The sequence below is a fragment of the Siphateles boraxobius genome, unplaced genomic scaffold, assembly GCF_051911475.1.
Source record: "Siphateles boraxobius isolate OS27281-9 unplaced genomic scaffold, OSU_SipBor_1 6, whole genome shotgun sequence".
In the NCBI taxonomy this organism is placed as follows: Eukaryota; Metazoa; Chordata; class Actinopteri; order Cypriniformes; family Leuciscidae; genus Siphateles; species Siphateles boraxobius.
This window is the reverse complement of record NW_027509186.1, coordinates 35,935,894-35,962,118: the sequence shown is the minus strand read 5'-3', so window position 1 is coordinate 35,962,118 and position 26,225 is coordinate 35,935,894. Positions and strand designations below refer to the sequence as shown.

Genomic DNA, 26,225 nt, shown 5'->3' with positions numbered 1-26,225 from the left:
CTCGTCCAGTGTGCGACCCCCTTAAGTCACACGTGGGGTAGAAGGCACTGATTGGTTGAGAAGCTTTCACTCAAAGCTTTCCTCGGGCTGCTTATTGGATGAACTGCTAGAATGAAAATCACTCACTACTCACTATAGGCCTGGGTCAAAATGGGCGGGCCTGGACCTATAAAGGGTGGGCCCAGGCCCACCCGGGCCCAATGGTAGCGCCGCGGTTGGCGGGGACACTGATTTATGCCCAAATTGCGTCCAGGGCATCGGTTGGTTCCAATGTTCGGCCCAGATTATCTGGTAATGTGAGCGTTCACAGATCAAATCTTAAACCTCCCGCACTGCTCGTGCACACACCGGGCCGGCCTGACAATATCAAACATGTTTGATTTGATTTTAAATCAGAAATGATTACAACTATTATTACATCAGCACTTCCACAACAGCCAATGAGAGACAAGTCTACAAGGAGACGGAAGTGACTGAACTTTTGAAATGGCGATAGCGAATCAACAAGCAGCTGTACGGAAAATGTGGCAACAACACAACCTTTATAATGTGTCCTCATCATATAATGTCTACAGCAAGCTGACGCGACACAGTCTCCATTTAGTTTACATCCGCTTCCCCGTGAGATCACGTGAGGTGCTAAATATGGCAGCATCATCATCATCTTGTAGTGTGTGATGCACTACGGTTATCAAATCTTGTAGTGTGTGCAGGTTTGAGATTTGAAAGAATAAAATTTGTGAAGATTCTCCTTATGTGTGTAATGCAACCAGATTTCACAATTGGTTAAGATTTAACTCCTGTGCTGAGTATTAACGAAATAAATCATGTCTCATGTAATTGCTCAATAGTGTTTCAAGCAGCTTGTGAACAATGTTGCTTAACGTGGCATTTACCTCTGGAAAGTTACCCAATGTTCACAGATCGTTAGTTAGCTAAGAAAACAGTAAGGAGCTTATTTACGGTTTTATTATATTTAGGCTATTTACTGATATTTTTATATGCATGTCTGAATTTGTCATTAAGACAAGAGTTTATGAAAACTACCTTATTTGCTAGTGAGCTGCATACAAACATTTCAGTTTTTATTTGAGTATAATTTATTGAGTATAATTTAATATCTGAAAATGAATAGCAGTTGAATATAATAGTTTGTGCTATTTCAACATCTTATACTATAATAGCCTATACCAAATGAGGGGGTTCTTTGTAGTTTGCTGCATTATTTGGGAGATATTTCAGACTATCAGTATGGGTAGATATTATTCTGAATAATCAGCTATCGGTATCAGCAGAGTAATTAAGTAGCAGCGCACCTCTATATAAAACACAATCATAACTTGAGTGATGGAGAACTGACTGACATGTTTGTCATAGCAACAGTTCATTCATTGAATCATTCAGCTTGTGTTTATGTGTCAGCAAACCCTCTGCGTAGGCTGGAAGGACGTGCATGAGAATCAGAGAACAGAACTGGATCAGACAACATTTAATGAATTCAAACACTGAAAACTAAAATATACAAGCTCAACTTTAAGAATGCAGCAGAGCTTAAGAAACCGAATAGGCTTATTAAAGCAAAGGCACAATAATGACATAAGTTGAAAAAAGCTTGGTCTTTACAGACACTAAATAGCCTACCTGTCAAAGCTCAATCTCATGACCTCTCCCACTCAACAAGACACAAAAGCGTATCTGTTGTGCCATTCCTAATCATAATTGTATTCCTTATTACAGCAGTAACGTTGGGCTATGAATCCCAGACTCACTCTGAAGGAATGAGGTAAACAACCTTTAAAGTCTGAAGAGTGTCTTGAAGATAATCTCTCTTCAAGCATATTAACCTTTTATTTGTTTAAATGCCTCAACTTGGAGATGGAAATTAAAATATTGAGTGGTTTTAAACTGCATTCCCCCCAATAGGTAAATTTCAACAGCTTTTTCAAACATTTCAGCAACTGCTAAGGTTAGTAAATAGACGCTTGTGAACATAATTTGTTTTCAGTTGAGAAGTAACGTAACGTGTATCAAGCGATTTAATTTAGGATCAGTATCGGACGGTATAGGCTATATCAAAAACAATCCATTAGTATTTTAATTATTGATCACTTTATTAAAGGTCTACACACACACACACAAACACACACAGTGTCAGACCCTCAACCGCTCGCGCCACTAACATGACAGAAAGATATTAATTTAAACATCGACCTCGTTTAAAGTCATCGAATAAATCGCCCACTGACCTTAATTCGTTTCCGGAGAGAAAATATGTCACTTTTTACACGGAGCCGCTCACCTGTGAAGTCACGCTGACTGAATACTATAAACACTGATCAACGGTCAGGAGGAGGGTTTGAATGGAAGCCGAGGAGGCAGCGGTTTGTAGCACGCGCTCCTGGGTGTAAAGCGCGAGCTGTGATTGGACTTTCCGCGGTGGCGCGTGCCTGGGTCCGATGCGTGATGTCACCGGTACCCGTTGCTCGGGTCACTCGGTTTGTCGCGGATGACGTATGACGAGTTTCTTTTGCACTTTAAAATTGTCCTGTGACTCTTAAGGAACTCTCTTGTTTTTTCTTACATTAATTCTGGTGTAATATCCTTATGTAGAAAGGTGTTGTCTTCGGTTTGTAAACCCATTATAATAACCTAACTAATACAGTGGTAGAATTCGTTTATTTTATAGTCCAAAAACAACAAAAAATCTATTTGTTTTCTATTTCTAAAGGAGGTTGTCATCAAGTCTTGCTCGACTAAATTTGTTAATGGATTAGATCCGAAGAACAAAACATGTAGCCTTCCTCTTAATTTCAGAACAAGAGATGACAGGGACAAAGACTGGGTCCAGATGATGGAATTCAATTACAAACATACAACCAAAAATCTTTTCTTTTTACTTTTTTGAAGCTACAGGCTTTAAGTCAATGCAGTACAAAGCAATTAAGTTTTCTGCTTTCAGTTTTTAAAGAATAGTGAGTTTTAAACATTAAAATATTTTAAGTAAAAACAGTCATACTTTAGCTGAGGACAGTAAAGATTCACTAAACAAGAAATAATAACAGAAATATACATTTTACACTCGTAGGTGCCATTTATTAACCTTTTAGCTTCTCTATTTTTATTATTTTTGATGAAAAAAGATAGCTAACTGGAATGGTAAACTGTCAGTACTGAACATAATGATGCTAATCAAAACTTACCTATTTTACCACAACACAGTTCTCTGAACTTGACTTTTGTGATCACTAGATGGCATAACAACTGCTGGATTTATTTGAAAGATGAGTGAGTTATCTGATCTGTACATTTTTCTGTCCTATATTTGCATGATTGTACACAAATGAACAGTAATAGGCCGACAGCAGCCTTTACATACAGAGTTCCAATAATTTGAGTTTTGATGTGTTATATATAGATGTTATTACAAACCACTCAAGGACAGTACATGTTTAAAATAAATAAACTATATTCAATAAGGTCTGCTTGAGCTCTAACAGCTGCATCATTATTTTTTCTTCTTAATTGGGACACGGTACACATCATGCCATTTTCTTCCAGACAAATATCCTTAGCCTTTAGTTTTGTCTTGACTTTTTCTGTTACAGACATAACAAAGTGAACAAAAACATACAAACATAAAATCATTATATATTACTTTCTAGTGAATTATTACAGTATTTGATATATATTAATGTCACATCATTTCTGACACATTATTAAAGTAATTTAACAGGCAGAAAGAGAATGATCACAGATAGAAGTGCACAAAAACAAGGCAGGGAGCAAGCACAGTTTGAGGTCGACACAGACAACATACAAAACTCTGATCGAGGACAAGACAGATTCATAACATGAAAAGTAATAACTATTTTTCACATTTCTCTAGGCAGAAAAGAAATCAAGTGTAACAAACTGTTCGTCAACATCTTCCTCACTTCCAATTCTATTCTAAAACAAGGAGGATCATTAATATAATATTGTGTGAATAGGGTACAGAAATACCTGCAAGTAAAATAAAAAAATGCAAAATAAGAAACGAAAGATGGGATAATACAGTAAATGTAAACTTTGACACTAATAACAGCTCATGCGTACAAACAGGTACTTCATGCATTTTGCACATTAGAGGCACATGTACAGCTTCACATTTACAGTATTGAACACAGTCCAACCGCTCAGAAATGCAACATCATCACCAGACATGTGTTGGAAAAAGCCAAGATGGCATTTTCTAAATGAACATACCCTCAACACGGTTACCAGACAAGACAGTCACAGCTACAGTGTATTTTTACTCTGTTATCACGAGTTAAATTCCTTGTAAATTAATTAATAAATAAAAATAGCCTTTGGCCCAGTGCACAAGAAACTGTTTTACAGAGACATATTACTTGCAATTCAAAAACACATGATAGACGGACAGATAGATAGATAGATAGATAGATAGATAGATAGATAGATAGATAGATAGATAGATAGATAGATAGATAGATAGAGAGATAGAGTGTGCAGCATGTACAGATGTATTTACTGCACTAATAAACACTGCAAATGGAGTCTGAATTATCATACAACGTATGGCGATTTCTTACAACCCAAGTACACCTACTGAAAATATCTAAACATCTTGGAAATAGTTATCAAAAACCATTACATCAAGAACTATTGAGCTTCCTATCAATTTCACTTGGAAATAGAAAAATCACCTACTGAAAATGTCGTATTCCAAAAAAGTTTTACAAAGCTTTCGACTTTAACGGAGTTGTAAAAAGAGTAAACATCTGACATTCAGGGCAATGGGTGATTTCTTCTGATCAACTCCAGCTTGATTCCACAAAAACATAAGATCACTGATGATAAAACTGAATAAAATTAGAAGAAAAAAAAAAAACGTTGACTTTCTGAAAATCCCTATCACGCTCCTTGTCATTTGTCGGATTTATTGCACGTTCTCTTCGTAGTGTTAAGAAGAAAAAGCCTACATGCACTAAAGGAAACCTGGAGGCAAGCAAAAGGGTCAGGATAGGCACCAAGTATTACTGAAGGGTTTACTGTCACATATTGCACGCTTTGTCTCAATCAATTTGGTTTCTGTTGTACTCGGAGAAAACATGAACACACTAACACGTAACACAATACAGATACTGTATTATATGTAATGTTATATGTAACTGTAATAATGAAATGTTATTAGCGAAGTCTCTTAAGGCAATAACAGATTTGGGATTCTGCTTATCTACGATTGACCCCGTCCTTCAGGGTTTCAAATATGAAAATCTCAGTCGAAGAAAAGCAACATTTTCTTACATTTTCTAAATCGAACCCACATTGAACAATTTTCTACTGATGTGTTTTAACAGTCCGTTTAAGCCAGTTTAAGTTGATGCTGATGTTGAGCGAGTATAAAACAAGATTTCATGCTTTATCATTCACACAACATCTAAGTCAGAGAACATATTTCTCTCTGCTGTAGTGCTATCAAAGGCATGAACGTTGTTCAACGTGCGAAATATGAAAATGTGAGGCAAAGCAAAGCTTGCCACGTAAAAACAAAATCAATGGTGCTTTTTTGTTTTGGTTTTATTCTTGAAAATAATAAGAAATCCTGATCTGCTCTTCAATAAATTAAATGTTCTTAATTTAGTACTGATCTCACACAAAAATATCCTAAAAGAGATCTGGCAGCCATCATTGTACTCGCAGAATCTGTCGGACCCTTTTTGTAAACAAACATTGTAAACTTCAAATTCATGCATGTCTTCTGAGTCAACGCATGCCACTATAGATCCGCCAATATGTACTCAATCATGCATTTCGATCGACTAGCCCACAGACAAAAGTCTAGCACAGATACACACGTCACACAGCTTTTTACAAACATCTACGGACCGGACAGATGAGCCGACGACATTAAAACGCTTAGAATCCCCTTAACGTACATATACACACAATCCTGAGTGCTCTACGAGTAAACAACATTTTATTGTGAATCTGTCAGGGACCAGACGACTCAAGGACCAATCAGCTTTCAGCACCACGCATAATGAGCCTGCTAAAAAGTTTATAAAGAACCAATCAATGCGCAGCTCTTGAAATCATTAATTGTTAGAAGCCCCAGACAGGTTTACACAATGGCGAATCCGTACAACTTTAGTGTTTTGTTATGAGAACTTGGATGCAGCAAATAAACGTGATCACACTTCAGTTTTTGCACCCTAATAAAGTTGACATCCAAATCATTCGTCCTCCTAATAAACCTGTATTAAGAAGAAGATAAACTCTCAGTTACTTTGACTGGACTGAACTCCATTCGATGGAGACGTCTTTTACTCCTAGCATACTCTGAACACTGCTGTGGTCTCATTCTAAAGAGAGGAAAACAGTTTCACGCACATCCCAGTATAGGCTTGGAAATATGGAGATGACGGCGGGTGTTTTCCGGTGGGATTTTTACATTGACACTTTTAAAAGTAGACGTAGAGAGAGTTCCATTGTCTCTGGGCAGCAGAAAGCGCAGAATGAATGTAACAATTGAAGATTCAAATCATTATGATGTCATCGAGAGAGTTCCATTGTCTCTAGGCAGCAGAAAGCGCAGAATGAATGTAACAATTGAAGATTCAAATCATTATGATGTCATCAAGAGAGCAGTGTTCCATTTCAGCAGATCCCAGTCATAACACTGTGAGACGTTGAAGTGTAGAATAAGTGTTCATGTTAAACTAAATGAAAATATCTGGATCCAATGTCTTTAAACTAGCAGAATATTGAGTGTGAAGTTCGATGAATAACTTTCTAGTTCCATCTTCAAATCATTCTTCTGTCCATGAGCTGACGCAGCCCTATTTTACACTCTTTTTTGCTGCCTAATAGAATTTCTGGTATCGTTAAACAGTTTTTATTTTGTCGTTGTAGGGCACAATTAAAAGTCTTTGATCGCTTAGTGTCTCATGATCACTAATAAACAGCTAAGTCTGACAGATTTCCAGACAATGTTTATGCAAAACAAATATTTCGTTATTTAGCATTCCTGTCACGTTGCTATAAAATTGAATTTGTGTTGGCTCTGATGAATGAGCAATCCGACATCAATCACTCAAGCTGAAACATTAGTTGTACGGTACCATTTCAATTTAATTTGTGACTGTTAGGTGGTGCGGTCACACTAGACTGCATTATTATTAGTTATTTATATTTCATTACTTATTAAAACAAGAAGCCCTAGAGCATGACATCATATCCTGCAGTGCATAGTCATTGAAGCCAGGATCTAAAGTAATTTTGCATGCTTGAAAGTCTAATGTGACGTCTTGCATTTTACTCTGGAGTCATATTGTACGATCTGTCAAGCAGCGATCGTAAAGAACTGCTTTATGCACACAGCCCAAGCAAAACTGCTGATCTGTTAAGTAGCTCTATCGCTGGGCATTTTCATTAGCATCTAAAATGCCATCACTATAGTTGGCGTTTCCTTTTCTCTTTACTCTGAGGTGTTGTGCCCTTAAACCGTAAAATGCCTGTTATGTCACAATGTCTGTAGTGCTAAACAAAAGTCGTCAGTTCTGCCCATGAGCTCGAGAGACGAAAAGACTATTTTACATCATCTCTTTTGTTTTAGTGCTTTACACTCTTTGTTGCCCTCTTCTGCTACATGCTTAGCATTCACAAACTCCTCTTCTTTCATCTCTCTCAAACATCGTCCATCGTTGTTTTTCTCTGAACTTCTTACATCTCAAATTCTCTACCAGGGTTCTTGAATACATCTAAGTTGAACGGTTCTTGAATTCAACGATTCACCAAATAAGTGTTTTGTAAGTGTGTGTGCAAATTTGTGTTGATGTGTGTAGCTTCTTGGCTCCGAGCCTCAAAACCTCTCTCTCGCTCTCTCTCTCTTCAGGGCCGTTCAGAAGCCCTCGATGTGGCAATAGGCCTCAAGGCTGGAGAAGAGGATATAGAGGAACCACAGACCCAGAAAGAGGAGAGTAGTGAGTATACGCGAAACACGAGGGCCGCCCAGCTCTCCCCCAATTGACGGTCGGCGCCGGAACAGTAGTACCGCCATGCAGACGAAGGCAAAAATAGTGAAAAGTGTGACGGAGAAGGCCAATGATCCGGGGTCCACGAGAAACCTCTTGCCCTTGATGGCCCAGTACACGGCCGCCACAGACCAGGCCACGCCGATACCCAGAAACACGTTGACGGCATTGCTGCCCGTGACGTTTCCGATGGAGGCGTCTGCGTACTGATCCTGAGTAGCGGCGACTTTACTGGCAAATGTGTCTGAAAAGTAGAGATAAAGATCATGAGAAAACATAGGCATCAGTGGTCGACTTATATATGCCAATATTTGAGTAACTTATCATTTCTTAAACAACTATGTCATAATGGCCATATTCCAGGATGACAGTGTCAAGATTCATCAGGCTCAGATTGTGAAAGAATGTTTGGGAGGAGAATGAAGAATCATAATTTCACACATGAATCTCTGAGTCCAGACCTTTGAATTTATTGATAGTATTTGGGATGTGCTGGATGAGACTTACATTGACAATACAAGATCTTGACCAAAAATGTATGCACCTCTTGATGGAAATAAATGTTGAGATGATATTTCTATAAAAAGGTGCATACTTATACTTATATTTAGATTTATTAATTATAATATTCAAAACACTGTAAATATGTTCATAATCTGTAAATCTGGAAATGTCTATTCTGACTAAACCTAACTGTGATACTTTTTATTCTCATATATATATATTTATATATTTTTATTCTTTATTCTTATAATTTGTAGTATTATGTTTCATGTTTCTTGTTGTATTTGTATAGTCCACTGGAAGCCTCAGCACCAAAACAAATTCCTTGTGTGTGCAAGAACACTTGGCAATAAAGCTCTTTCTGATTCTGATTCTGATTCTGATACATTTTCCCAAAGACTTTCAGTTGTGCGATCACTGCAATAATGATCCAATAATATACTCTTAATCAATTGCCTATTTAAATCCAAACAGCAACTTTTTTTTGGCCGGCATTGTATAATATAATATAATATAATATAATATAATATAATATAATATAATATATAATATAATATAATATCGGCACACATTAGATATTTAGATTTCATATTATTATTATTATTAATAATAATGTTTTTTGTGTCATTTATTTTTACTAAATTGTGATATAAAACTATATGCACTACCATTCAAAGTTTGGGGCACGTTTAAAAAAAAAAAGAAATTAATATTTTTATTAAGCAAGGATGCATTAAATTGATTAAAAAAAATGGACAGTAAAGACATTTATAATAATACAAAAGATTACTACTTCAAATATATGCTGTTCTTTTGACCTTTCTGTTCATAAAAGAATCCTAAAAAATAAAACGTATCACAAGCAGCACAACTGTTTTGATAATAAAGCAGCATATTAGACTGGAGTAACGATGCATTCATTGGAACATATATTCAAATAAAAAACAGTTAATTTAAATTTTAATAATATTTCACAGAATCACTTTTTTTACTGTATTTTTGTTCAAATAAATGCAGCTTTGGTGAGCAGAAGACTTCTTTCCAAAAAAAATCTCACTGATATACCGTACATTGACCCCAATAGGTATCTAGACACTGTCAAAAGTAATAATAAAAAAAAAGAATGTTTGTGCATTTTTGTTCACAATAAATTCATCTTGCATTCATGTTGTGTTATTTAATGCAGTGTCATTCCGAGATTTTAAAGTGTGTCTGGATTAAATGTCCTGAAGCACACACCTGGGATAGAAGTGCCCAGAGCCACGAACACGACTGCGGTGACAGTGTCGCGAAGGCCGACAGTGCAGCCGAAGTGAGACGCCAGGTCTCCGATGACCGCAGTGAGGAGGCCGATCCCAATGATGGACACCACGAAACAGGCCCAGCCGTTCCAGTACTCCGTGGGCGGAACGAACGCGAACAGAACCTTCCAGAACACAGTCAGGAAGTGCATGACGTAATCGCAGCAGGACGGGAGACGCTCCTCTCGACCCTCATCTTCATCATCGTCTCCATCACCTGAGGATGCCACACACAATTCGAAGATTTAAACAACCACATTCTGGACAATTTTACATGCACTGTCGTTAAAGGCAGAGTAGGTAGAAATCCCCAAAAGTACTTTTTCCCCAAATTTGTTTAAACTGTCTTTATATATCAATGCATAATTAAAATGTAAGTAGGCCTACTCTGGAAAAGAAATTATAAAAATCGAGTGTCTGTAGTCCTCTCAGGACTGTAATAAACACAGCTCATTATTCCATTCGGGACGAAAGAAATGATTGGCTGGGGCGACTGTCACTCTCCCTCGCTACCATGGATACCCCCTCATCTGCTGATACAGTAGCAGCCCAAATGCGCGCACCCGTTTGAACAGGCACGGAAGCTAGTAATAACAATTATGGCAGAGAAAGAACAGTCAAAATTCTCAGTACCTGCATATAGAGGCAGCGAAGTCAAACAAGTTAAAAAAAGGAAGACAGTATTTGAAAAGGCTATGATCAAAAAGTCTTTGGATAAATAAAGAAATCATACGAGAGTCAATATCGGCGGGCTTTCCAGCGGTGGCGACAACTGAGGGATCTCAAGGGGCTGAAAAGTGACTCAATGATGGCTTTATTTCTGCTGGACAGGTAATCTTGCTGTTTTTATTTTGAAAAAAACTTTCAGAACAACCAGAACGTGAAAATACTGCCTAAACTTTGTTTCTATGTTCACCGTGAACACGACCTGCTCCGTTTTTTCACGTTTGGCTTGTTGTATGCTCTACATATGTTTACCTATGTCTTTATGCTGTATTGTCGACTACATGCTGCTTTTTGTGTTGATGACGCATGCGGCGGCCGCGGTGCGACACTGGTGGCTTGTGTTGCCAGATTGGGTGTTTTTTTCGCTACATATTAAGGTCTGTTTACGTGTGTTTCATCCGGGTTTTCGCCTGGAAGACTCTATAGAAATCTGGCACCCTATTGAACGAAGTTAAGCTGAGAGAGCGTGCGTTCACAGACACCAGAATGAACGCGTTCACAATAACGTTCATCAGGCAGTAATACGTTCAGCCTACGTTCAGTTCACGTTCGCCCAAAATATGAACGAGTTCATGAACTATCGTTCAATGAACGCGTTCAGGCACAACACCTCTCGACAAAGCAGCGAGGAGGCGTCGTATCGTATGATCAGTTTTAAGACAAGGTCGGTGAGGATGGGAAAAATCTTACATTTCTGTGCAAACTTTGCCCGCCGATGAAATAACCGCTGTCTGTGGTTGTATATGGGTTGTGGCAATAATAAAAATAAATAAAAAAAAGCTCGCAGCAACATGGACAAAAAGAAACTAGTTCATTTTTTGGAACCGTGAACTTAGTTCAAATTTGTGAAGTATGAACTATGAACTGAAATAGTTCATTTTAAAATTTGTGAACTGAACTTTGAACTAGTTCATGTAGAAAGTGAACTTTCCCAACACTGTGTATCTGTATGTGTTATACAATAGGCTATATGTTGTGTGTGTGTGTGTGTGTGTTATATTATCTTGTGTCTGCAATGCAGTAGTGAGAAGTTGTTTGAGTCATGTTGTGTAAATCACAATTTAGTAAAAATAAATGACACAAAAAACATTATTATTATTAATAATAATAATATGAAATCTAAATATCTAATGTGTGCTGATTATATATGATATTATAGTATATTATATTATACAATGCCGCCCAAAAAAAAGTTGCTGTTTGGATTTAAATTAACAGCCATGTTAATTGTTTATATTCATACTGATAAAGTTAATTATTTTATTACTTGTGATTCTGACATGATGTCACTACATGCACTGCGCTCCTCTCTGCTCGGCGCTGGTAAACGCGTCCGACTCTTCCAGCTGAGCGAACGGCCGGGATCGCGCGTTCATGTGTTTTGGGGGCGTGGCTTTGGAAGGAGCCGAGAAGGGAGGGGGTGGGAGTTAATGGAATAATGAGCTGTGTTTATTGCAGTCCTGAGAGGACTACAGACATTCGATTTTTATTATTTCTTTTCCAGAGTACTTACATTTGAATTATGCATTGATATTTACAGACAGTTTAGACAAATTTGGAAAAAGTGTTTTTGGGGATTTCTACCTACCCTGCCTTTAACACAACTAACCACCAGATGACAGTATCACATCACTCACTGTACATGAACCTCCAGACACAAACAACCTTTTATCTTTCAATCCAAACCAAGTTTCATGATAACAAAATAAATATTGTATGACTATAAACAGTACAAACCATTTCTTTGCTACTTCTATGATACATTTGAAGTTGTTATAGAAAATTGCACACTGAACAGTCTTCTTTTCTGTTCCATGAAAGAAAAGTGCAGAACTGCTTACAAAACAAGTAATTTTTATCTGAGCTATTGTGTATTGGTGAAGCTTCTGAGACAGAGCTTTTAAGAGGAGCAGCTTGAGAATGAAAGAGCCTCATTATGTGTTTTATTAAGTCTGTGTATCGCTGAGGGAATGACTCAAACAATGTATTCCTATTTCAAAAGAGACATCCAACACACTTTTGGAGAACACAAAGGTGTGTGAGACAGACAGACAGACAGACCTGCACTGACGGTCACTGCATCCACAAACTGCTCTCGCCAAGAATGAGTGCCGATGACCAGCGCCAGGTTAGTCTTCTTGATCAGTTTATCAACGGTGCTCTGAAACACAGCGACAGATCACTGGCAACATTTAGACCACAGGATTAAGTACATTTAAGGTTGTTCACATGATATCATCAATGTGGCCCATATCAGACACAATAAACTTGTGTTTGAACTCAGTCATAAAAGTTAAGGTATTCTTGACCATTGCAGAAACTCCATCATGCAAAGGACTTTTCTTTGGTGTCACAGTTCAGAATAATCACTAGTGAAAAGCTTGGGACTGTGCTTGTTCTTGGGACTCTTTGTAATGGTGTCACTCTATCCTGGTATATTTGTCACAATATTATTAACAACAAATTTCATAATATCATTTAATATAATACACAATTATGATATACTGTATGACAACAAGTTAGATTGACAAAAATCATTCTGGTGTCACTTTTCACTCTGTCAATATTTGTTTATTTATATTTATTTATTTATTTTCAGAACTGAAAATATCATATTCAATGTGATTGTTGCTTACAAAATAATAAAAACAAATATATAATAAAAACAAATAAATACATGTATTACTATTATTATATTTTCAGAATATTCAATATCAGATTCAGTGAATAAACATATCTATATATAATAAAATTATTCATAAATGCATACATATTAATAACAATAATAATAATACAAATAAATACATATATTACTATTATTATATATTTTCAGAATTTAAAATATATCAGATTCAGTGTGATTTTTGTTAACATAATACAAAATTAATATTAATATGTACATACAATGCCTCTGACCCTTGTTTGTTTGTTTGTTTGTACTGCCTTCCTGTGCTTGACCCTTTGTCTGTGTTTGATTACGATTCTGGATTACTCAAATAAACTGCATTTGGAACCTCAGCCTTTGTGTCTCAGAGCAGTTAGTAATAATAATAAACACACACACACACACATATATATATATATGTGTGTGTGTGTGTGTGTATATGAATGAAAAAAGAAAGAAAGAACAGATCTGGACCACTGAAGTGCTGGCAATGAATTTCTTGATATTACTATCATAACAAACCTAATGAACCTGACAACTGTTCGTTTAGCACCGCTGATCTGATAAATAACACTGAAAAAAAAGATATGAGTGGAATATTCATATCATGAGAATTTAATCAACCCATCAAATTTTGCTGTCATCAACAAGCATGAACAGAGCCGAAAAAAATATTTTCACTCCAGGTAATCATTAAGTGGGAGCTTCAAATGAATTTTTTTGTAAACAGTCATAAACAGTTAGAATTTAAAATTATGCACTGCAAATATGAAGAACAAATTCCAACCATCATTTGCAGGAATACATTGGTAATCTACTGGGAATGGGATACCTTACAGTAAATTCATAGGACTTCTCACTAAAATAAAATAAAATAAAATATGGACCTACAATTTCCAATGTTTTAGATTAATGCTTTACAGTAAATTCACAGAACTCAACCCCCCCCCCCCCCCCCCAAAAAATAAATTAAATTAAATTAAATAAAACAAAATATGGACAGACTATTTTTCCATGTTTTCAGATGTAATACCTTAAATTCATAGGACTCCTCGATCACCACCTCCAGCCGGCTGTGCTCCCCCAGAACAGGTTTGCCCATCTCCGCTATCTTCCTGGCCTCCTCCTCCTCCGTGCTCAACTGTGCCTCCGGATCCTCTGAAAGAGACACACGATAAAGGAAAAGAAAGACAGAAGACAGAAAAGAATGAGATACAACAGGCAGGAAATGGAGGGCATACCCCTTCCCTGTCAATCAAAAACATAACAGCTCAACCAGTCAATACCACACCACGTACAACACCACGACACACACACAAACGAAACAACACGGTTTGAAATCAGGCTTTGAGAGATGTTCTGAATGCATGGGATTCCTCTGTGCCAGACTGTGGATTTACAAACTTTTAAGTCCACATTAAAAGCCATTTTCAACCCATTGTACTTTCTTTCAGAGTGAAAAAGATTTAGAGAGAAAAAACTGGGATTGATTAGATTGTGAAAACTACCACTGAGATTTTTTTTTCACTTTCTGTCTAATGTTTTGAACTCCTCTCTTTCAGCGGTCCCTCTTTTCACACCATAATCGTGTCCCTCATGGGTTCAGTGAAGCTTCTAGCCCTTTTTCTCTTCTCTTCTGAGTGTGTAACATGAGGGTTAGTGTGGACACATGTCAGAATTTGATCAGAGGTTGATCTGAAACCTTACCTTGGTTCAGCAGCAGGGCTGCGTGGTGTAAGGAGGGACAAGAGAGATGGAGTTAGTGCTGGAGATGAGTTTACTCCATTAATAAACACACACATACACACACAAACACATACAAACACACGGATCTACACACATCTCGGAACCGTGGTACTATTCCAAACCCTAGTGAGCTGCCTCTCTGAATACTAAGGGTGTATTCACACCTGTCTTGTTTGGTTCGATTGAATTTAATTTAAGACCGTTTCCCTCCTTGGTGCTGATCTTTTGGGCAGGTGTGGATACAGCAATCGCACTCGGGTACGGACCAAACAACCGTACCGAGACCCAGCTGAAGAGGTGGTCTCGGTTCGGTTCCAACAAACTCTTGTATGGCGCACATAAGAGCACGCTCTGTCTGCCGGAACCGTCTTGCAGCACATCTTTGTCTTTTTGCAAAATCCTAATTACAACATCGTATAGATGACTGTGGCAAGCAGGATGAGGCAGAGGGCCGTGAGAGAACGTGGCGTGATTACTAACGAGCGTCACGTGCACGACGCATCTGGCTTGTATCTCACGGAGGAGCGGAAGCATAAAATAGAGAGTGATGACAGTGAAGGACGAGAGAGGACCAGGCCTGGACTTTTATGTTATGTTTTGTATACGTGTCGGCAGTCGTCCGTGAGGGGCTGTCGTTTTTACTTTCGTTTTGTGTTTTATTATTATATTGTTTAAATGTTTGTCAGTTCCCGCGTCCTTCTTCCCATAATAACATACTTTTTTAGAATGACATTGTATCATATGATGCTCATAAAGTTTCTTAATATTGCATTAGTACCTGATAAAGAATAAAAATTGGACTACGAAAAATCTCCATGATTAGCCTGTTTTTGCACTTCTTGCTTTTCCCTGCTTGAGAATTTCTGTCCAATGAATGGATGAACTTAGCACAAGTCTGGTTTTGTGCGCTAACAAGATTGCTAAAGACCGCAGTATCTTGAGTCCAAGGGAGTGAGGTTTATACACACAGCTCTTACTAGTTTGCCTCCATTAAACTCACCACACTAAACCTCACTCCCATCTGGGTCACGGCACCAAATGTAATCCCTCCGGTCCAAATCGACCAGCTCCGCGCAGGATTTGAACCGGCGTCTCCGGCATGGGAGGTGGGCGCGCTAAAAAGGACGCAGTCTCTAGCATCAGTTTCCAATGCTCCTCTTAAGGCCAGGGAGTGAGGTTTACACGAAATTTGGACAGCTCTTATTAGCTGACCTCGGTTACACTCACCCCCAAAACCTCACTCTTATCCGGGTCACGGCACGGCATGACATGCTCCAAGTCGGATTCTAATCGACGTATCCGGCATGGGAGGCAGGCGTGCTAACAAGGATGCTAGCTGGCCTCTCTTACACGGGTCATTTTGACCCACAACAAAAAATGTTGTTGTCATTGTATCATTTGCACATGTCTTGCTAATTTACACTTACAGTTTTAAACCATTCAAGCACAAGAAGAGGCGAAAGAGAGCTTAATTTGGTACTGGCATGCTGAAGCTCGCACACACAAAGAGGCAAATTAATTCCGCATCTCCTTGAGCTTGAACGAACTCATACGCATAAAATATGTCAAAATACCTGTCTTGGCAAGTATTCTTGTAAACACAGTCGGTTATGTCTTGAGTAAATGTAAACAGTTGAGAAATAAATCGGATCATTAGCCTATAAATACCTGCTGCTTTCTATCATTAATGTTAAAGGGTAAGTTCGGCGTTTTACAACTAAAGCCCTGTTTTAAGATCGTTTCTGATGAAATCGAACGGTTAAGATTAAAATTCGGACACATGCTGCTGTCCCGAGAATTTTAGGTTTTTGTGTTAGCACCCCCAATGGTTTCATAGGTGCCTTGGAACAATCATTCATATAAACGCATTAAACTTTAGTTTACAAAGACGTGAAACTCACCGAGTGGTCTGGGGTGTGCACTGATTTATATGAATGATTGTTCCAAGGCACCTATGCAACCATTGTGTAGGTGGATGGTGCTAACACAAAAACCAAAAATTCTCGGGACAGCAGCATTTGTCCAAATTTTAATCTTAACCGTTCGATTTCATCAGAAACGATCTTAAAACAGGGCTTTACCTGTAAAACGCCGGACTTACCCTTTAATCAAACAACAAAACAAATCTTTAACAAAGATTAATCTGTATTTAATTTATACAGTGAACACTATAGTGTCATTTTACATTTAGGCCTAATTATAATATTTCTGTACCTGAATACTACAGTTAATTTATTTGCAACTTTGGTATATTGTATTTTATCTGTGCTTGTAACTGGTGTATTTGTTCTTTTTTGCAGATCCAAAAAATGATCTGATCCTTGACTCAAAAAACGTATTATGATCCGAACCGTGAGTTTGGTAATCCGCTGAACCACTACTGTCTAGATAGGCAGCTCATTAGGGCTGAAGCGAAGCCAACTTTATCGAAAAACACTTGAACCCGAATGTCAAATGAATTCCCAATACCTCTCTAAAACCAATAGAGCTACTTTCTTGTTCTCGTAGTGCAAAACACACCTGAGATGCCCCTCTTCAGCCAGCGGGGTTCCTCAAGAACGATGAAGAAATTCTCACGTTTCTCGTACTCTTCATCATCAATGATCCTCACCTGAAAGGTCTGACTGCAGACATGCAAACACACACACACACACACACACACACACACACACACACACACACACACACACACACACACACACACACACACACACACACACACACACACACACACACACACACACACACACACACAGAGAAATATACAAGTAATCAGAAATTCAGGTGGTGGCTTTGAAATCTCACATCGATTACTGCGACAAGTGACAGAACACTGATACAAAAAAAAAGTAAATTGCTGATACTAAAAAGAAAAAGCTGGAACTGCATAATGGCATGCACACAAACACACAACCACACACGCACGCACGCGCACACACACACACAGGCACAAAACCATGCTCACACACACACACATACACCCTTATAAATACTTAATGCCATTCCTCAGGGGTCATGAACAGCAGCGCTCCACCCTGACATGAAATCACATTAAAAGAACTGATGAATGATCATCAAAACACACACACAAACACACACACACATAGGCACAAAACCATGCTCACACAAATAATGGAAAAATATAAGCATTTAAATCACTTCAAAAGGCTGCATGTCAATATTTAATCACATTACACACACACGCTCCCATTATAAACCTCATTGCACAAAAAAACGAAATCCACAATGCTCTTTGTAAGGACGCTACATTGTTGAGTAGGGTTGGATTTACCTCCAGCACTGACATGCACACAGGAAAATCGTAATGTTTAGTGCTCATCCATAATGTAGGACACTGTCAGGTTCATCCGGCATAGACAGAAAAGACTGCAGACAGACAGAAACGTTGCATCCGCTAACTGATCTCACTGTCTCACGCATACTAGGCTAGCTCACTATAGCCCAGTCTCCAGGGATTTGAACAAGTAATGTCTCAAATCATGTGTCTTGTTCTGGGGAGGAGTTCATCATCAGACACACCATTTTCATCTGCTGGATGATAAAACGGGAGAAAAATCATATTGTAGAAGGAACCAGAGCTATATCCAGAGACTGAGCCACTTAATACACTATAGCAACTGCCTAGCAACTCCGGTAACCACTTAGAACATCCTAGCAACTCTCTAATAACCACTAACAACACAATAACAACTGCCTAGCAACACACTAGTAATCATTCAGAACGACTACTTTAAAAGACTACTCAGAATATCCTGGAAACTGTCTAACAACTCTCTAGTAACCAGTAAGACCACCCTAGCAACCACCCAGAACACCCTAGCAAGTCTCTAGTAAGTAACCATTCAGAGCACCTTTGTAACTGCTGAGCAACTTTCTATGAACCATTCAGAACACCCTAGCAACTCTCTAGTAACCACCCAGCACACCTAACAACTGTCTAGCAACACACTAGCAACCACTCAGAGCACCTAAGCAACCACTCAGAATATCTTGGAAACTGCGAAGCAACTCCCTAATAATAACCACTAAAACACCATTGCAACTGTCTATAAACTTTCTAGTTGCCGCTAAAATCACCAGGTTACCACCCAGAACACCCTAGCAACTCTCTAGTAACAACTCCGAACACCCTAGCAACTACATAGGCATGCCCAGGCAACCACCCAGAACACTGTTACATCGTTGAAGTGAGTTATGCCAGAGTCCGTCTATGGAGAGTCTTTGCACTTCCTATTAGCCCCGTTGTATCATATTGGTTGCAGTTCCATTAGAATTCCACTGGAGGTGATCGCGGGCGAGTGCAGAATGAATGGGAGTCTATGGAGCTAGACGGCTAAATGTATCCCTTTCTCCTGCTTGTCGTTGAATCAACGTAGATTTTATTGTTGATTTCGCAAGTTCAATTTAGATTATAGACAAAAAGTCGAATGCGCGAGTACTTATTTCCTTTCAATTTCTTACAGGTTAGGTCGTTGTTTAATTCTGCATTCCGCTATTAAATAGCATTCTGCTATTATGTGAAGTCATCACATTTTTGAACGGATTTTTAGAACAGATAAGTGAACTTAAAAATGCAATTTTCAGCTGAGTGCATTATCTTAGCCCCCCCTTTTGAATGCAACTTTCAAAAAATTACTTGACAAAAAATTACATCCTCAGAAAAGTGGTTTTCTGGGGGTGAAACCCCATAGACTCCCTTTCATTCTGCACTCGCCTGCGAGCGCCCCCGCATGGACAGAGACGTGTTACTGCAGCCAGTCCAGAAACCGGAAGTAACCAGACAGTGCCAATTCTCCCCTTATTAGACATTCTCTGGTTATGCACAGCCAAACACAGCTAAATCTGATTTCCTTTGTCTTTTCACAGAAGCACACTCACGTTGTCTGGTCGTTGGCGAATTCCAGCTCTCCGTGTGTATCCTCGAAGTCGACCCCTCCCCCTTGGGCCGTTCCTGGCTCCGTGTGATACGGAATAATCACGGTTCCGCGGGCGCCAGAGTTCCGTACCACCGTCACCTCCATGGTGCCTACGCTCTCGCTCACTCGCACCAGGTGGTCTGTAAAAGTGAAGATCCCCGCGTGGTCGTCGTCCAGGATGGTAACCGTAGCCATCAGCGGTTCCACCAGCCGGGCCTTGGGACCCTGATCTGTGTCGTCACTCTCAAACATACCCTCCGCATCACCGATACGCAGATTCAGCAAACGCACAAAGAAATGTTCGTCTTCCTCAAAGATGTCATCGTCGATGATTCCCACCTAGAAAGAGACAGAAAGAGAAAGAGTAACAATACATCGATATGGATCGATTTCGTCAAAGCTGACTAAAAGTGATCGAGGATGGATAATTTCAACAAACTTGATGAACCCGTGATATCTAAAAGCTGACATTTTTTCAAGCAACCTTGCTAAAGCAGCACGTTGGTGGTGAGGGAAAAGCTCCCTGTATTCCCTGTACGTTAATCACAACAACAAAGTTTTTCAGGCGTCTATGTCAGCTGAGGAGATTAACTTTACAAAGAATAACCGAGTGTTTTATTATATATCATATCAATTACTTGGTTCGGTTTAACTCTGAAACATGAAATGTGGAGTTATCTGCTTTTGCCAAAAAATTACTGGTGGTGTTATCTGCTTTTGCTAAAATCAAACTTTTAATAGATATAAAAACATACTTTCAATAAACTTTAATTTTGTGAGTTACCTGAATTTTAAAGTTTTAACGTTATTATTACTTATTTAAAACAAACCAGCTGCTGTTTGATTGATATTACTTGGAAAACACAAAAAGAATCATGATTCACGAAATTGATCAAGAACAGAGTTATCTGTTTTTGCAAATGGACTCTTCTGTTGTAAATGTCCTAATTGGGAGAGGGTGTGCAATTTTCAAAGAGTTTAATAAAAAGTTAATGTTTTATATTTTGGTTGCATTTGTGAGTTAATAAAAATGTAACTTGTTGTGTAAACTTGGCACATAAAATCTAAATATCGATAAATCGATATTGCTCTGAATTGAATCGAATTTTTTTGATGCAGAATTTTTTTGAGGTATCACAAATATCGTGTCGTTGGCTGAGAGAATCGATATCGTATCGTATCGTGATAAACTGTCCAATTTACACCCCTAATACAGATGTCTATAAACTTTCAGTGAAGTGGTTTTACTTCAGAACATGCACCGTGGACAAGTGCTTTAGCGACTTAACATTCATCACACATGGATTTGTAGGGCTCTGATTTTTCGGATCGATGCATCTGTCATTCTGAATCCTCTCTGTCTTTTTGGCAAAGAGACTGTCCGTCACTCACAATGACAGACTCTAGATCCCTGTTGCCATGGATACACAGCCCTGTCCATCTCAGCAGAGTGGATCTTTGTCTCAAAGGAAGTGTACAACATGAAAGATTAAGATGCTTTTAAGGTCCAGAATAAAGCATTGTCCTTGAGACTCATTCTTTTGATGGATGTAAAAGAATCAGTACTAGACTAAACCTTTTGATCTAGGACTTGGCTGGACTAAACTGTATGTGGTGAACATGCTCTAAGAAAACTTAGAAAGTAACTAATAGTACTGCAATGCTCACACAAATACTGTTTTCATGATCAATCATTGGTATCACTTCCGATGTGATTGGTATCTTGGATACTTGAGACTATCACTAGTTGAGACCAGATCCACCTGCAAGTAGTTCAACTGATTACAATTCTGTTCAGATAAAAGTATCTGAATATAGTCAAACTGAATATTCAGACACTTGAGACCATCCCAACTGATTAATTATCTATTCCAGATTGGGCCATCTTATGACCATAAAGGTCAGTTTGGACAAGGTAGATACCACGTAAAATCATCTACTGGTTTCTGCTTGAGCAAACTTTATGTTGTAGACATGTTCTGAGAAAACTTACAAAGAAAGAATTGTGTAGTACTCCGAAGTTCATGCAAATACTTTTCATGATCAATCATTGGTGACACTTCCGTATATTTGGATACTTGAGACCATCCCAAACTCTTAACCAGCTAGACCAGCTTGGACAAGATTTTGAGCATAAATGATCAGTTTGGACAAGGAAGAAACCATGCAAAACCATCTACCAGTTTCTGCTGGACCAAACATTATGTTGTGGACATGTTCTTAGAAAACGTGCATGCAAAAACTTTTAATGATCAATCATTAGTGGCACTTCCAAATATTCGGATACTTGAGACCATCCCAACTGATTAACCATCTAGACAAGCTGGGACCAGATAATGAGCATAAATGATCCGTTGGGGCAAGATATAAACCTTGCAAAACATCTACTGGTTTAAGCTGGATTTTCCAGCAATGTTTTCTTTTCGCCTTTCACTCCTTCTCACCTTAATGTCTTTCCTGGTTTCTCCAGGTTTGAACACAAGTGTCCCTTCGCAGTACTTATAATCTGATCCAGCGTTGGCTGTGCCATCTTCTGTACAGTAGTCGATGTAGAAAGTGCTCTCCCCCAGGCCTCCTCGACACACCACGGGTATCATGATGGTGCCGCAGTTCTCCATGCACTGGACATGCGCTCTCTCGAAGGAGATGCGGCTGCAGACGGCCAGATCGGTCTCCTCCAAAGGCTCGATGCCGCCCACCACAACAGTGCGGCGAGAGTGATCAGCCGTGTGTTTCTTCAGCACATTACCGGCCCCGATCATCATGCGTGTGGCCTGGACACGATAAAAGGCACGACTTTTCTGCTGATGAAGGAGAGCGTAGTAGTTGGCCAAGTCTACCAGCTGATCCAGCTCCTTATCTGGATATTTCTGCTTCAGGTCCTTCAGGATACGGATCACCTGCCAGGCAATATTCAAAGGTCAAGAAAATATGGGCTGTCTGCTGCTGTTCTGCAAGTCCAATTTCAGTTCTGTCATAATATACTCTCCCTCATGCTGTTTCAAACCTGAAAATAGCTGTAGCTTTCAATGCGAGCATATGACTCAGTCTGCCAAGTTTTACGTCAATGACACCAACCAAACAGAATTGGACCGCACAGATTGTGATGCATACATGCATAAATGCAAATTAGATTTGAGACTTATAGCTGAGGGAAAGAACTTAAATTTCAGCCTTTTCTTCACGTTAACCTATCACTATACTACAGAAGACATGGAATATAGCATCTTAGCTTTTTGGACGTCGCTTACAGTTATTTTTTACTTTTCTGGAGTTTCGGAACTGACAATTTGACGCTTTAAAAAGGTTCATAAAGAGATCGTAAAACGAATCCATATTAACTGAGCGGTATAGTCCAAATTTTCTGAAGACACTCGATCGCTTTATATGATGTACAGATTTAATTTAAGCTTTTATTCACATATCAGCGAATATAAACAGAAGCTCAATCGAACCTGCTTGATGTGCGAGAACAAACCTCATTGGGTCTCAGGGCTCGCTCACCTTAAGCTTAAGTTCACCACAACTGGTGTGTGAGTTGATGAATGTTTATACATGTTTATACATGAATAAAAGCCTTAATTCAACCTGTTCATCATATAAAGTGATTGTGTAAAGAATAGTTTTACTATCTCAAAGTGGTAGTTGTGAAGCTTTCAATGGAGGGACAAAAAGCTCTCAGATTTCATCAAAAAGATCTTCATTTGTGTTCCGAAGATGAACAAAAGTCTTACGGGATTGGAAAGACATGAGGGCAAGTAAAAAATGACAGAATTTTCACTTTTGGGTGAACTAACCCATGGTTATGGGTTCCATGGTAATTGAAAAAATATAGGATGGGAAGAAAACGATTATATTTCAGTGCTTTGGGGTTTACTCAAAAAACTTTTATGTTCCCCTGAGAAACTTTTTAGTACAGTGTCTTGGATTGTCAGGATGAAAAACATGTCAACCAAGGTGAAATTTAAAGTTCTGTGAGCGAGTATCAATGCATAAATGTTTGTTTAAATGGGTGCATGTGTCTTTTCTCACTTCTTTACGGCTCTCGTCCAGCTCCTTGGCACCGTCCATGTAGACGGTAGTGCTGTTGGAGTTGGGTAGAGTTGCCATGGTGCCTGTTATGTTGCCAGTCCCATCCTGGTAATGTTCCTGTGTGCCGATCCCTATGGCTCCAGCCCTCAGTGGAAACTTCCCGTCCATCATCATCTCCATACCTTTGGGGGTCAAGTCCCCCTCTGTCTCAACAACAACACCTGTTCTTTTGTCAGCACGGTAGCGTTTGGACATGTACTTGTAGAAAAGGAGGCGCCGGTCAGCGATCCACGCCAGAATTACACAAACGGGGAAATAGCAGAGAGTGACAAGAGCTTCCCATATCTACACACACACATACACACCAATACAGCAAACACACAAAGTAAACAGACCACAGATTAGTGCTTTGGAGAGAAAAGACTGCAGCAAACAAAAGGAAAAGTAAAGAAAACCAACCAGTCTGATATGAACCACTTCTAGCTACATTAAACAGAGACAAACAGCTCGTACCTGCTCACTTCACCATTACAAATGACTCAATATGGTCTTGTTGTCTGAAGGACCAGTAGATAAACAACATTTATAATAATTTTGTGTGACTTAGTAAAGCACACAGTGTTTGTCACACACATATTGTACTTGTACAGTATATATGAGTAAATCTGGCAAAAAAACATGTCTTCGTCACATTTCAAGGTAAAATCAAAAGAAAAAAATAGATATAATATATTTTTATTAATAAAATAAAGTCCTTTTCTATAAACAGTAAGATTTTTTACATTGCTTTGTATTATTTTCATGACAATTAAACACATTTTACTGCCAAATTCTCATAACTGTAATATCTCCAGACTGTTACTTTTGAGTTTTCAGTAATTCTCAATATTCTTAATGGTGATTCTCATTAGTGTAAATCGTTACTTTTCACATTTCAGTAATGAGAAGGAGATTTCTTTTAGACATTTACAAAATGGATTTGCGGTGAAGTTATCATAATTGTCATGAAAATAATGTCACAATGCAAAATATCTTTAATGTTCTCTAAGGCTTCGGCAATTGCATATCATGTGTTCTTTTCTGTATTATATGCATAAATATGCATGCACAATATGTTACCTTGGATTTAATGAAATTGATGTGTAGATTTAAATAATAAACTGAATAATAATAAAACTGAATGTGCTGATTTTAGTGATGAAACATGACCTAGACCTAATATAGTTTTGTGTGATTCACACACAAACACACAATGGTTTTTACACCCTACAAACTGTATATTCTATCCCCTAACCCTAACCCTACCATCACAAAAAAAAAACTTTCCGCATTTTTCCATTTTCAAAAACAATTTAATATGATTTATAAGTTGTTTTCCTCATAGGGACCAAAAAAAAAGTCCTGTAAGGTAAAAACATTTCTGGTATTGCCATCGTTGTGGGGTAAACGTAGGGTTTACCACGACCACACACACGCACGCACACGCACACGCACACACACCTCCACGACTCCAGGTGAGATGACAGCCAGGATCAGGTAGAGCCAGATGTAAGCGAAGATACTCCAGAACGCGGTGATGAAGAAGACTCTCAGATGTTTAATCTTCCTCACCTCGCCTTCAGGAATCACCCACACACAGATTCCAATGATCACAAACATATTAAAGGCAGCACTGCCCACAATGGTGCCTGGACCCAGCTCACCGGACTCAAAACCATGACCACACACCTGAAACACACACAATCACAGCCAATCAGAACACATCTAAGCTTTAATGTATACAGTAGCAATGTGGAGCAGCAGATTTTTGGGCCAATGAGATTTTTTGAGTCAGTTTAAGTTATAGGAATTTTGTTATTTGCTTTAGTCATTTCTAATTTGTTAGTATGTTTTATTTTATAGTTTTTTGTTTACAATTTAATTTATATTCACATTTACATAGTTCCAGTTTCCAAGTTGTAAATTCACACTTTCCAAGTTGCATGGAGCGCAGCATTCGGCCTATGCAAACATTTCAGCGTTTAAATGGTTCAATCAAATTACAGAACAGACAAAACAATTCATCAGCAGATTAATTGTGTCACTTTCCTCTTCAACATTAGATCAATGAAAAATGGGTGTTTCAGATTCAGATTCATTCAATGTCACATTCACTGAATATCCTTGAAAATGAAGCGAATGTCCTTGGGGAAGATAAAACAAGAAAAAAGAATGAAATAAAAAAGCACGCAGGTGTTGGTTATCTATGCTGGGGCTCTATCACTGATATATATATCTA

General features: G+C 38.5%; 2 protein-coding genes across 6 annotated transcripts in view; both read right to left on the bottom strand.

Moving 5' to 3' along the window:
* Nucleotides 1-2,441, bottom strand: part of acsl3a (acyl-CoA synthetase long chain family member 3a) — a 43,990-nt gene extending 41,549 nt beyond the window's left edge. Inside the window, exon 1 of one of the 3 annotated variants that reach the window (XM_077207018.1) lies at nt 2,247-2,441. The gene's annotated coding sequence lies outside the window, so the exon portion shown is untranslated. The remainder of the gene's footprint in view (nt 1-2,246) is intronic. The other 2 variants (XM_077207015.1, XM_077207017.1) reach the window with 2 other exon arrangements.
* Nucleotides 2,442-3,067: 626 nt separating this feature from the next.
* Nucleotides 3,068-26,225, bottom strand: part of slc8a2b (solute carrier family 8 member 2b) — a 139,937-nt gene continuing 116,779 nt past the window's right edge. For 2 of the 3 annotated variants that reach the window (XM_077206982.1, XM_077206983.1), the window contains exons 4-13: nt 25,448-25,675; nt 23,948-24,292; nt 22,360-22,815; nt 19,878-20,254; nt 17,499-17,602; nt 14,940-14,957; nt 14,266-14,390; nt 12,629-12,728; nt 9,780-10,058; nt 3,068-8,280 (exon numbers count right to left, since the gene is read on the bottom strand). In XM_077206982.1, the coding sequence (XP_077063097.1) occupies nt 7,904-8,280; nt 9,780-10,058; nt 12,629-12,728; nt 14,266-14,390; nt 14,940-14,957; nt 17,499-17,602; nt 19,878-20,254; nt 22,360-22,815; nt 23,948-24,292; nt 25,448-25,675 (2,409 nt within the window). In that variant the 3' untranslated portion in view covers nt 3,068-7,903. The remainder of the gene's footprint in view (nt 8,281-9,779; nt 10,059-12,628; nt 12,729-14,265; nt 14,391-14,939; nt 14,958-17,498; nt 17,603-19,877; nt 20,255-22,359; nt 22,816-23,947; nt 24,293-25,447; nt 25,676-26,225) is intronic. The other variant, XM_077206984.1, reaches the window with a different exon arrangement.